Below are 12,334 nucleotides of genomic sequence, written 5' to 3' on the forward strand. Positions count from 1 at the left end.
CTATCATATTTTCGAGCTTTAAAGGTAGTTGAGATTCATTTAATGGTGGGTATGTGTCTAATATGACCTCTCAAAATTGAACCAAAAGTAGACCATTCATATTTGTAGTAAGAAAAATATAAATTATAATAATATAAATGGGTGAATTCTACGGTGGGGGATCAATTAAATTCCTCACTGGTGACCATGAAAGTAAAACCGTTAGATTTAATTAATGATTTAGATCTGTTGAAAATAAAAATGAGAGCATCTATAATTTTCACATTGTATCACGCCCCTACTATCTCTACCTCTCCCATGGTGATTCAATTCAATGGCGGAATTTTGAAATTTCCAATTCTAAAATCTCTGATGGCTATCATATCGTCAACAATACATTTTTTTTGTGTGGTGAACATCATAATTTACATGTTTAACTGCTCTTGTTACGGCAATTGCATCTACTACCAACTTATAGTACTCATAATATCTTCAATAAATAAATTCTTTCTCGTCAAATTTAAAGAGCCCTCGAGAAATTGAACCATTGAAGTACCTTGCAAAAAATTTGGAAAGTTCAATTAAAGTTCTTCCGATTGAACCACAACATGTACATGATAGGGAGAGGTAAAGGAAGAGGTAGGGTCGTCTATGTCAGTAGGAATTCTGTCTTCGAAAACATTCTCTAGTTGCATGCTTAAATTATTATTCTGAATAACCAGGCTAAGAGAAGTAGTGACTACCAAAGGTGTCGGTATGGTTGCAGGAATAGCATATGTGCTTTCATCGTTGTTAATATCCTGTGTTTCAACCGGTATTGCTTCTGAATGATCAACAGTGCTCTCCCTTTGGTGCTGGTTCGGTAAATCAAGCTGAGGAGCAGACTGCACTGGCTCCGCATCTGTTGTCTTTTGTACGTGAGCAGCTGAATTATGTTGTGGTTCAGCTTCAATTTCCTCTTCAACTCGTACCTGTTCGGGAATAGTAGTGGCACGAAAAGCTAGTGAGGAGCCAGCAGCTGAGTTATTTTGTGGTTCAGTTTCAAATTCCTTTTCAACTCGTGCCGGTTCTGGAATAGTAGTGGCAGCAAAGACTAGTGAGGAGCCAATGCCCGTTGGATTTTCCTTTATAGGAGCCCACACAGTCTTTGTTATAGGAACCTGCTTCTTACCCTTATCAATTCGTTCCTTAGGGGCAGATGTTTCCTGCCTGGGGTATAGTCTTCTGCAGACCATGATGTCGTGACCAATATTCTGACAATGAGAACAGAAATCAGGCAACCATTCATAGGCCACCGCAACCGTGAAGGCAAACCCTTCCCTTTCTACAACAATCTCATGAAATAACTTACGTGAGAAATCCATATCAACAAGAATTCTTGCTTAATGTCCAAACAAACGCTTTGTCGTCGCGTTGTCTATCACTAGAGGTGTCCCCAACGCTCCTGCAATCTCTCGAAGAGTCCGTTCCACCCAGTACTCCTGAGGTAGTTCGAGAAAGCGAATCCACAATTGAGCATGTGAATTACGCTGAGTGTGCATATTGAAGTCTTTGGACCACTCAAACAGCCGAAGGACACCCGGTTTCAAGTTTACGGTGCCTGCTGCCCACACAGTACGCATATCCATCTCTGAAGCAAAGAAAAATTCGTAAAACCCTCTTCCTAAAGACATCATGCACCAGGCACCTGCTGTCTTCCATAGCTTTTGCCAAGGTTTTAAATAACGGTAACGGTTGCGGTCACGGTCGCGTTAAGGTTTTCACGGTTTCGGACTGTCACGGACGTTGCGTACATATTGCGGTCGTCGCGGTGTGAATTAATCACAATGTTGCACAAAACCACAAATCTTGTTAAAAGTCAATAAGTTAGTGACATTCATTAGTTTGGGATTCCCTCACCTAACCCAACTACGCCCAATTCCTCTCACCTCACCTTCTTCTTTCTTCTTCTTTCTCTCTTCTTTCTCACAAAACAGAAGCAAGCAGCCACATATTGACACAAAATGAATATTTTATCTGTGGTCCAAACTCTCATACACAGATTCCACACAAAGACACAATCAACTCAACTTAAAGTCCCATTTTTTCCCCTCTAAAATCTCATCTCATCTCTGATACAAATTTACAGAACAACACCCAAATTAAGAGTGAGAGTGAAATTAGTTAGAGGAGGCCATGAAGATTGAAGAGGAGGCAATGAAAATTGAATAATGAAGCTAAAGAAAAGAAACAGATGAAGTTTTTGCATCCGTAACTATGTTTCGCGGTTGTAACAGTCCGTTTCGCGGCTGTAACGGCGAGCTTTGTGGTCGTAACGGTGTTTCGAGGCTGTAACGGCGTTACGTAACGACGTTTCAGTGTGATTTTTCTTCTCAGCGTTAAAACGGCAAATAACGGTAACGGTGATGACCTATACTGTTTTGTAACGGCCGATATCGCGGTAACATTCCTGTATTTAAAACGATGGCTTCTGCAATCGCAATTCAATTTCCCTCGTAGAAAATGGCTTGATATTAGAGATACATAGTTTAGTTACAAAGAGTACTAGTCCTATTAGTATATATAGGTGTAACCTCCCCATAAGTGGGTTAACTTTCTCGTATTGTAACATTTCATTTTCCATCAATAGAAAGAATTCACAAGTTTTTCTCTCCTTCATCAATGGATGCCATGTTTCATAACATGGTATCAGATCAAATTTGGTATTCTCCTTGAAGGATTTTTCCGCTGCATTTTCTCGAGAAAATTCAATTTTCTCGTTCTCTTTTCCTTTTCTTCCTCACTCTGTTTTTCTCTTTCTACTTCGATCAATTCCAATTTGTGATTCGTTACAAGTTCGTTTCGTTCATTTCGTTCTCACTCTGTTCTTTCTTCTATTTCCTGATTCAATTTCCACCTTTCTCTCTGCTTGCGATTCCTTAACACTGTTTCGTTTTGATTTGTTCTTGATTCTCAACATTCATCTTCACCAAATTCATCTTTCATGATTCATCTTCTTGTTTCTCTCGCGTGATCACTTTTTGCGATTCTGTATCGTAATTCTTGTTCGATTCTGCTTCAAATTCTAGATTGGAATCCAAATTCGAGTTCAGTTTCATGTTCAATTCATCTTTATATACCAAATTCTTGCTCGATTAGGCTTTGTTCTCATCACAAAAATTTTCTCAATTTTCCCCCTAATTTCTAGGGTTCCTTGATTTCATGATTTTTTTTCTTCTTCGTTTTTTGCTCTGGATACTGTTTCTACTTCAGTTTATGTGATTGATCTAGATGTTAAGTTGAATTTCAACATGATCGTCTTATTTTGATCTCTAACAGAATTTTCCTTCTCATGTTCACTTTATTTTGCGATTTGAGTTCATCGGTAACAGTGGAGTTTCTTGTTCACCACATTTGATTCGGTTCATATCACTTGGTTTCTAACATGAAAACAAGAAGCTTCAACTGATTCAGATTTTGGAAAAGCTATTTTTGAAAAGGCGTTTTGCATAAGCTCTTTTAGTGCAGAAGCACGTTTGCATAGTTGAAGAGGATAATTGCAAATGTTTCTTCAATACAAGCCTCATAATCACAGTGATATTGTGGAAGTGTTCCTTCGTTCTTGCTGTTTTGTTCAAGCTTGGATTCCTTCATTCTTGAATACTGGATTATCTTTGAGGTTACTTTTGGATTTGTATGCGGTGTTGTTGGTTTTATGCAATGTCTAGCCGCTAATTCGTTTGTTCGTAGTATTGGTGCGGATTGACGAGTTTCCTTCTGCATCATTGTCTTCACAAGTTGTTTGTTGAAAGTTCTCATTGGAAAACAGTTTGTAGTTGGGTTCAATTTGGCGGTGATGGTTGTTGCTAACATTTGTAGTTGATTTGATGCATTCAAGTATTCTGGTATGGCAGTTCCTACCTTTTGTTAGGCTGCACGTATGCATATTGGAAGCTCTTGTCCTGGATCATTTGTGCAGTTTTTGATTAAGCTCCTACATTGTGTTGGATTTATTTTGAGATGTTGTTGGTCACTGCGTGCATTTTGTTGTGAACCTCTTCATCTCTACTGCATTTTTGGAGCAGTCCATGTTAAGTGCTATGTGTATTGCCTTCCTTGCATCTCAGATTGAAATTGTCTTTGGAATATACTTCATACTTCAAGACACATATTGGTTTGGATTTGCTGCTAGCTTTCTTATAGTGCATTGGTACCGAAGAATAGGATTGGCATATTGTTTTCTTCTGGTTTGACTACAATTGTGAAGATTTAAGTTTTTTTTTTTTTTGATTTGTTGGCCTATGATTTGAAGTTGCATCAACATGGATTTGTTTTCTATGGTTTGAAGACACATCACATGGCTATGCATCTCTATTGGCTTGCTTTTGGTTTTTTTTTTTCTTGTCTCGGCTTGGCATAGGAGGGCATCACTTTTATCTTTGGAAGCTTGGTCTTGTTGCTTCATGGTACCTTTGGTGTGAAGTTTGTTCAACATTTGACCTCCTTCCATTGTAGACTATGGCTCTTCCTTGCATTTGGTTTTTTTCTTGTCTCGGCTCGGCATTGATGGGCATCACTTTTTTTCTTTGGAACCTTGGTCTTGTATATAACCTCCTTCCATTGTAGACTATGGCCCTTCCTTGCACTTCTTTTCTTGTCTTGTGCTTCTATCTTGAGTGATTGAACACTCTTGATGGTTAAGCGTTGTGCCTTAATTGGCTTTGTTGATATTGGCTTCTACCGGATGGTGGTTAAGCGTTGCTTTGATGCTCCTTCCTTCCATTGGTTCAACCTTGAGTTGTGGTTGCTTCTTGTTGGATGAGCACTTGTTTGATATTTTCTTAGCCGATGTATTTCCGGCATCTTTCCTTGTATCTTCTCATTTCAAGTTGGATGTGTTTTTGAACACCTTCCAACTTGAGGGGGACTATTAGAGATACATAGTTTAGTTACAAAGAGTACTAGTCCTATTAGTATATATAGGTGTAACCTCCCCATAAGTGGGTTAACTTTCTCATATTGTAACATTTCATTTTCCATCAATAGAAAGAATTCACAAGCTTTTCTCTCCTTCATCAATGGATGCCATGTTTCATAACACTTGACCCCCTTGTTCAACACAATTCTACCCCTCAAATTTGACTTACAAAAGTCCGTTCCTCTCGGTCGTAAATTTCCTGGGTGATTTTAACAATGAGTGTTTCTCCACGTATTTTTGGCTGTGGCAAATTATCATTGGAAGCCGCCCTAGTTGACCCTGTCAGAGCTTGAGCAAAGGAAACCACTTGCTGAGTGGAAGGCGGTTGTAAGGGTGGCCATCTCAGCCTGTCAGTCAAACATGGCAGCTGAGAGCGTAGGCACACTTGAAATAAACAAAGCAATCCACTAAATCAATGAATTAAATAATATTAATCCAATCCACCGTAACCAATGGATTAAATGAATTGAAGCAATTGATTAATCCAACCAACCGAATTGTGGCTGATCAGTGGGAACGAAGGCAATCAATTCACACAAGCGAACAATGAAATTATACAAATCAAACCTGAAATAAAACACTTGAAAGATCGATAGATTGAATCTTTGTGTGTTTTCATCAATATTCAATATTACCGCCACCACAAACAATACATTTTATGAAATTTTTATTTTATCTATACTATATATAAAAAAACTACCCCTTTCAGCACATTTTGGGTCGGACTTTTCATTCCAAAAATACCATTAATTTTTAATTTTAATTTTAAATAAAAATAACACATGTAACAAATAGATAAGAATAAATTTAATTTAAGGAGAAAACTTACGCACAATTCCTTATGAACTGTTCTTACTGTTAGCCAATTATAAAATAACAAGTGAATTACTAATCCATATCACTAATCGTCCCCATTAACCCTCTTTTATCTCCGTTAACCACAGATCAAACTCACATAAAACTAGCACAAAGCAAAAACACATGTTACTTTTTTATCAGTCGATTTTATGTTGTACATCTGTTTGTTCTCCTCAATACAACCGACAAAGATTGTCATGTATTTTCATATCCCTTTCACAAAAAACAATATTTCCATATTATTTTATTACTTCTACAAAAATAAAGTATTTTCATATTATTTTATTATTTTATTAATATAGGTTACTCTTCCTTAGCCTTTGATCAATTTTAACAAACGTGAGCAAAAAATAATGGTAACGATTGGACTTTAAATGCTCTAAAAAAATATTAGTAACAAACGTGAGCAAAAAATAATATTAAAGATTGGACTTTAAATCCTCTAAAAAAAAGATTAGCAACAAACGTGAACAAAAAATAATGTTAAAGATGGACTTTAAATCCTCTAAAAAAATATATATGTTAAAGATTGGACTTTAAATCCTCTAAAAAAAGATTAGTAACAAATGTGGCCAACAAATATTGTTAAAGATTGGACTTTAAATCCTCTAAAAGAAAAGATTAGTAACAAACGTGAGCAAAAAATAATAATGTTAAAGATTGGACTTTAAATACTCTAAAAAAAATATTAGTAACAAACATGAGCAAAAAATAATGTTAAAGATTGGACTTTAAATCTTCTGATAAAAAGATTAGTAACAAACGTGAGCAAAATATAATGTTAAAGATTGGACTTTAAATCCTCTAAAAAAAATTAGTAACAAACGTGAGCAAAAAATAATGTTAAAGATTGGACTTTAAATCCTCCAAAAAAAGATTAGGACTCAAAATATTTTAGAAAAAGATTTGTTAGCACTATATTAAATATTAATAAGTAGGGTTCTCACAATTAATAATTCCCGCATTGTTTAGTTTTTCTCAACCTTTCTGAACCCTCTGCATCAGAATTCAGAATTAACCTGTTTAGTTTTTTTCTTTTTCTTTCATGTTACAACTAATCAAAATCGATTAATTTTATGGATTATATATTTGACTTTTCTGGTTTATAAGCGATTATGATTCAAATTATTTACGATAAATTTTAAGAAATATTTGACTTTGCTGGTTTATAATTGCTTATACAAACTATGATAGCAAGAATTTTTTTTATATAAAGAGAACCGTGGTTTTTTTTTAATTATTAAATAAAGGAAAAATAAGCAATAACATCCCCTGCCTTAAAGCTCCCTCCACTGCCGTTTAAAGGAATAAAAGCATTGCTTTTTTCTTTGTGATTCCAAACGTTTTGCATGTATACAATTGATAAACTGCTCCCATAGCCCCTATCCAATATCCAACAAAATATAGTGAAATCAAAGTATTAAAACCATTTAAACAATTTAAAATTGTTAAATGATAATCACACTCATGGTACCAACAACTAAAAACAGAAAGACTAGAAAGCTTCAAACCACCATCTTTTGTTTTTGGTTACATTCAAACCACCATCTAAGAGGCCATAAAAAGAGAGGGACGCTAAGAAGTATGGATACGAACACCGACACCAGATACAACACGGATATTGACACGCCAATAACGTTGATAATTTGAGAAAATCACATAATTTAGGATAATTATATTTGTGGATGCGGATGAAACACGTGTTCAGACACATCTAATGTGAGGAGTGTATGTGATTCATAGGCGATGAGTAATATCATAATTCATATATGGTCGAAAGAGCCATAATTACACCTACAAATGATGATGTTCAAAAATTGAATGACATAATTATCAATCAGTTTTCATGAGAATAACATAATTTGTTGTCATTTAACGAGGTTGAAGGGGATACTCATAACTTATATCAACAGGAACTCCTAAACTCAACTTCTTAAGGAAGTATCCCACCACATATTTTAAAGGTAAAAAAAAGGTGCACCTTTGATGTTGTTGCGAAACATAGACCCTAGATATGGCCTGTGTAATGGAACACGATTGTTATGTCGTGGTTTATTTAAAAATATGTTGGACGTGGAAATCCTAATAGGAAGCAAGGCTGGAAAAAGAGCATTCTTGCCCAGAATTAAATTAAAAACAAATGCGAGTTCATGACTTCCCTTTGTGCTTAGTAGAAAACAATTTCCCGTTAGACTAAGTTTTGCTATTACCATAAATAAGTCACAAGGGAAAACCATTCCCAAGTCGGAATCTATCTTCCACAGCATGTTTTCAGCCATGGTCAATTATATGTAGCTTTATCAATAGGAGTTTCTCATAATTCAACAAAAGTTCTCATTAAAGAAGGGAAAATAGAAGGGGAAGATAGAGACTTTACGAAAAATGTAGTTTTTAAATATATTCTTTTATCGCAATCATAGCAACAAATGTTTCTTTTACATAACATGTCATATATACATTTATGTTATGATGTTGCTAATTACTATTAGAATAAACTATAAATGATCAATATTTTATATGCAGACAAACTAAAATATGTTGAATTCATAAATAATTTTGTTATATGCCTTGACAATATTTTGTTTATAAATAAATAATTTCCATTAATATTTTAAAATTTTAATCAAATCACATGCGTTAGCGCAGTAGAAAAAGCGGACAGACGGACACGATAGTGCCCGTCTTTCAGCTAGTTTTATAATAATACATATAAATATGCAAAAAATTAATGTATACTAATAAGCTTAAATTACTGAAACAATTAACATATTTTTATTTTAATTAAAAGTAAAAAATATAATATAATAATAAATAATATTATCCATATTTACTTAATAGGTCGGCCTAATAGGCCTAAGAGGCTTTTTGAATGGCCTCCGGCCTGACCTTTTAAGCTAAATAGACTTCTAAAAAAGCATAAGCCTTCTCTATTTTAGAAAAAAAAACCTGGCCTGGCCTGACATGTCGTAGGCTAGGCCGTAGACCCCTATAAGCCGGCCTGGTCTATTCCCATCCCTATGTACTGCTTATGCCCCACTGTTGAAATATTGACTTGATCAACAAGATTTAGTTTTTAGTAAAAAAAACTTTCACCGTAAAGTAAACAACTTTCATCGTGTTGACTTAGTTAGCAAGATTTAGTTTTCAATAAAATAAGGTAAAGTAAACTTTACTTTTTTATATTAAATAAAATAATATTGCAACATATTATAAATTGAATAATTAAGACCAAATTTGATCCTTTACAATTTTTTTTGGTTACGATTTGATCCTATATAATTTAACACGTACATATATATAAAATATTATAGATTAATTGTACCAAAAAAAAAAAAAATATTATAGATTAATATACGATTATTCTTTATCATGAAGTGAATTGGGCCACACAAAAATTGTTAGATCGGTCCTCTAGTCTAAGTGAGAATGGATCCAAATCCAAACAAATCCTTATAAATTGAACGTGCCACCTCTCAAAGTCATAAACCCTAATCTACTTAGTTATTAGTTAGGTCTTCAAACACGTCTTAGAATTCAAAGAAGAAGAAGAACAATGCCTCCTCAAAAAAGAAAAAGAACAATGAAGAATCTCATCGGAAAATCACTCACCAACCTCACCAACGCTTCTCTGAACATCACCAAACACTTGTTATCCGATCAAAAACTCAATGAAAAGAACGTTGTGTTTTCACCATTATCGCTTAACACTGTGCTCATTATGATGGCTACCGGCTTCGAGGGTCCCACACAGCCACAACTTCTCTCCTTCCTCCAGTCTGAATCCACCGGCGATCTCAAATCCTTATGCTCTCAGCTTGTTTCTTCTGTGCTCTCCGGGGCTCGCACTGGTGGCCCTTGCTTGTCTTACGTCAATGGTGTGTGGGTTGAACAGACAATTCCTCTTCAACCTTCTTGCAAACAACTTATGACTACTGATTTCAAAGCTGCTTTTGCTGCTGTTGATTTCGTGAACAAGGTACTCATGCTTTTATTTGTTCATAAATAACTCACAAATTAGGGTTTGATGTTTAGTGTTATGATATTTTTTTCTAGTCTACAAACCCGTGTTATCTTCTGGTGTCGATCTCTGTTGTTTTGTGTACGTGTTTGTGTCGGTCTTTCATAGTCAGGGTTTGTAAGTTTAGTGTTATGATATTCTTTCTAAGTTTAGTGGCCTAAATTATACAATTATATAATTACATACAAGGGTGCCTTTACAATTAACTCATGTTTCTCTTATACAAATTGCTAGATCACTTATATATTAATTTTTTTCCAAACAGCAAAATTTAATTTTAATAATTCCATATACCAGAAAGATTGCAGGTTCAGACTACACCCTTTCCATGCTTTCATTTTGCGTGTGACATGATTTTTGCATGATGCTTTCAATAAATCTCACTATTCGATAAAATGAGATATGAGAAGACTTATTGATCCAGTTGTGAAAAACAAACTTGTGCATATATAGTGCAAGGCTATCTTTTGCACATTAGACAAAACCAATTAATAATGTGACTTTTGAATGTTTTACCACTTGTTTGAAAACTGTAATTAGCACACAAGAAGAGGTTACGTTAGTATTATGAATTTATTTTTATTTTGACATACAAACTTGCTACTGCCTACAAAAAGCATTATTGGTAATTGGTATAACCTTTGACTCATTTTGAATACAAACTCATCTTCAAACATTCTAGCACTCAAGATTACCTAATGTCTTTCCAATTATCTGTATATAGGCTTATTTTGCAACTCAGTTTCTCCTAACTGTCTCGGTATGCGGTGTATGGAATAGATTTAGCAAGAAAATCTGTGCCAATAATATCAACATAATGTTTAACTCTTCACTTATAATGCTCATGAAAAATTCAGATGATTTATTTTAACATGTTTAATTTGATAATTGATACTGATTTGAAGGCTGATGAAGTGAGAAAAGAAGTGAATTTATGGGCTGAAAAGAAGACAAAAGGGCTTATTCAAGATCTTCTTCCATGCGGGTCAGTTCACAGCTTAACGAGTCTAATCTTTGCAAATGCACTATACTTCAAAGGAGTGTGGAAACAACAGTTTGATAGTTCGAAAACGAAGGACTATGATTTTGACCTTCTCAATGGCAAGTCAGTAAATGTTCCCTTTATGACCAGCAAGAATAAACAGTTCGTCACTTCTTTCGATGGTTTTAAAGTCCTTGGTCTTCCTTATAAACAAGGCAAAGATGGGCGTGCATTCTCTATTTACATTTTTCTTCCTGACGAAAAAGATGGGTTGTCAGCTTTGATTGATAAAGTAGCTTCTGAATCTGAGTTTTTGGAACAGAATCTTCCTCGTGAAGAAGTCAAAGTAGGCAAGTTCAGGATTCCAAGATTCAATATTTCTTTTGAGATTGAAGCATCTGAGTTGCTAAAGAAATTAGGATTGGCAAAAATGGTGGACTCTCCTATAAGTCCCACCATATTTCAGAAGTCTTTCATTGAAGTAAATGAAGAAGGTACGGAAGCTGCAGCAGCAACAGCCCGTAGCAGGGCAGGCGGGTGTGCTCGGTATAGACCCCCTCCGGTCCCTCCAATTGACTTTGTAGCTGACCACCCTTTTTTATTTCTGATTAGAGAAAATTTTAGTGGAACCATACTCTTTGTTGGAAAGGTGGTCAATCCTCTTGTTGGGTGATTGTTGAGTTCCATAGTATTTTAAATATGTTTTCTAAGCAACCCATTTTTATATTTTAACATATAAACGGGCTAAATTACGTCCTATTTCCTATTCTTATACTATCTGAAATATATTTTGTTTGACAATTTTTATATTAGTTCTTTATCTGCATAGTTTTATAACTGTTCGTATTAGAAAATTTACTTTATTGATGAAAAAGTTATTTATTCTGAAAATTTACTAGCTAGTAACATTTGTTGTATTGTCATGTACTCTGTAATGTACATGATGTGAAACAAATAAATCACCCTTGTGAAATAAGATTTTATGAGTGATTGTTTATACTTTCTGAAAACATTGAATAGAGGACAAGTTTATTCGTTGTATTTCTTCAAGAAAAACAAGCAAGAACTGTTTTAGTTTTTGACTATAAAAGAAACAGGAATACAAATATAATTACTAATAACAAAAGCATAAAGGTTGAGCTTCAATTGCTTTCAAGTTTAATCGTTTCCATCCATTATAATTTAACACTTTTTTTTTTCTGAGTTATTACCAACTCTTGCTTAGTATTGCGTTCTTCCTTGAATGTGTAAACAGCCTGTGAGCTTACTTGCATTGCAGGTAGGAAAATTATGGATTATGTTTTGGAAGTACATATGTTTTTCTGCATATCTTGGTAAATTTATTCAGATATGATTTACGACAAGAAAAATCATACATTTTATTTATTTATTTAACCTTTTAAATAGAGATAAAATGCTCTAATTAAATTCCAACTTACAGACAAAACAAAAGCCAAAAGGGAAGATTAAGTTACAAGCTGCAGCATGAGTTCCACATTGGCGAATCAGGAAAGAAACAAAGTAACTTTTAGATATTAAA

At 34.5% G+C, this 12,334-nt stretch overlaps 1 protein-coding gene across 1 annotated transcript; it reads left to right on the plus strand.

The window, feature by feature from the left end:
* Window positions 1-9,314: 9,314 nt before the first annotated feature.
* Window positions 9,315-11,668, plus strand: LOC146906747 (serpin-ZX-like). Its single transcript, XM_085726437.1, has 2 exons — window positions 9,315-9,770; window positions 10,718-11,668. The coding sequence occupies exons 1-2, from the start codon at window positions 9,348-9,350 to the stop codon at window positions 11,465-11,467; spliced, it is 1,173 nt and encodes a 390-aa protein (XP_085582563.1). The 5' UTR covers window positions 9,315-9,347; the 3' UTR covers window positions 11,468-11,668.
* Window positions 11,669-12,334: the final 666 nt, after the last annotated feature.

Source organism: Medicago sativa, chromosome 7 (assembly GCF_051527215.1).
Source record: "Medicago sativa cultivar Bolivia chromosome 7, Bolivia_mono, whole genome shotgun sequence".
In the NCBI taxonomy this organism is placed as follows: Eukaryota; Viridiplantae; Streptophyta; class Magnoliopsida; order Fabales; family Fabaceae; genus Medicago; species Medicago sativa.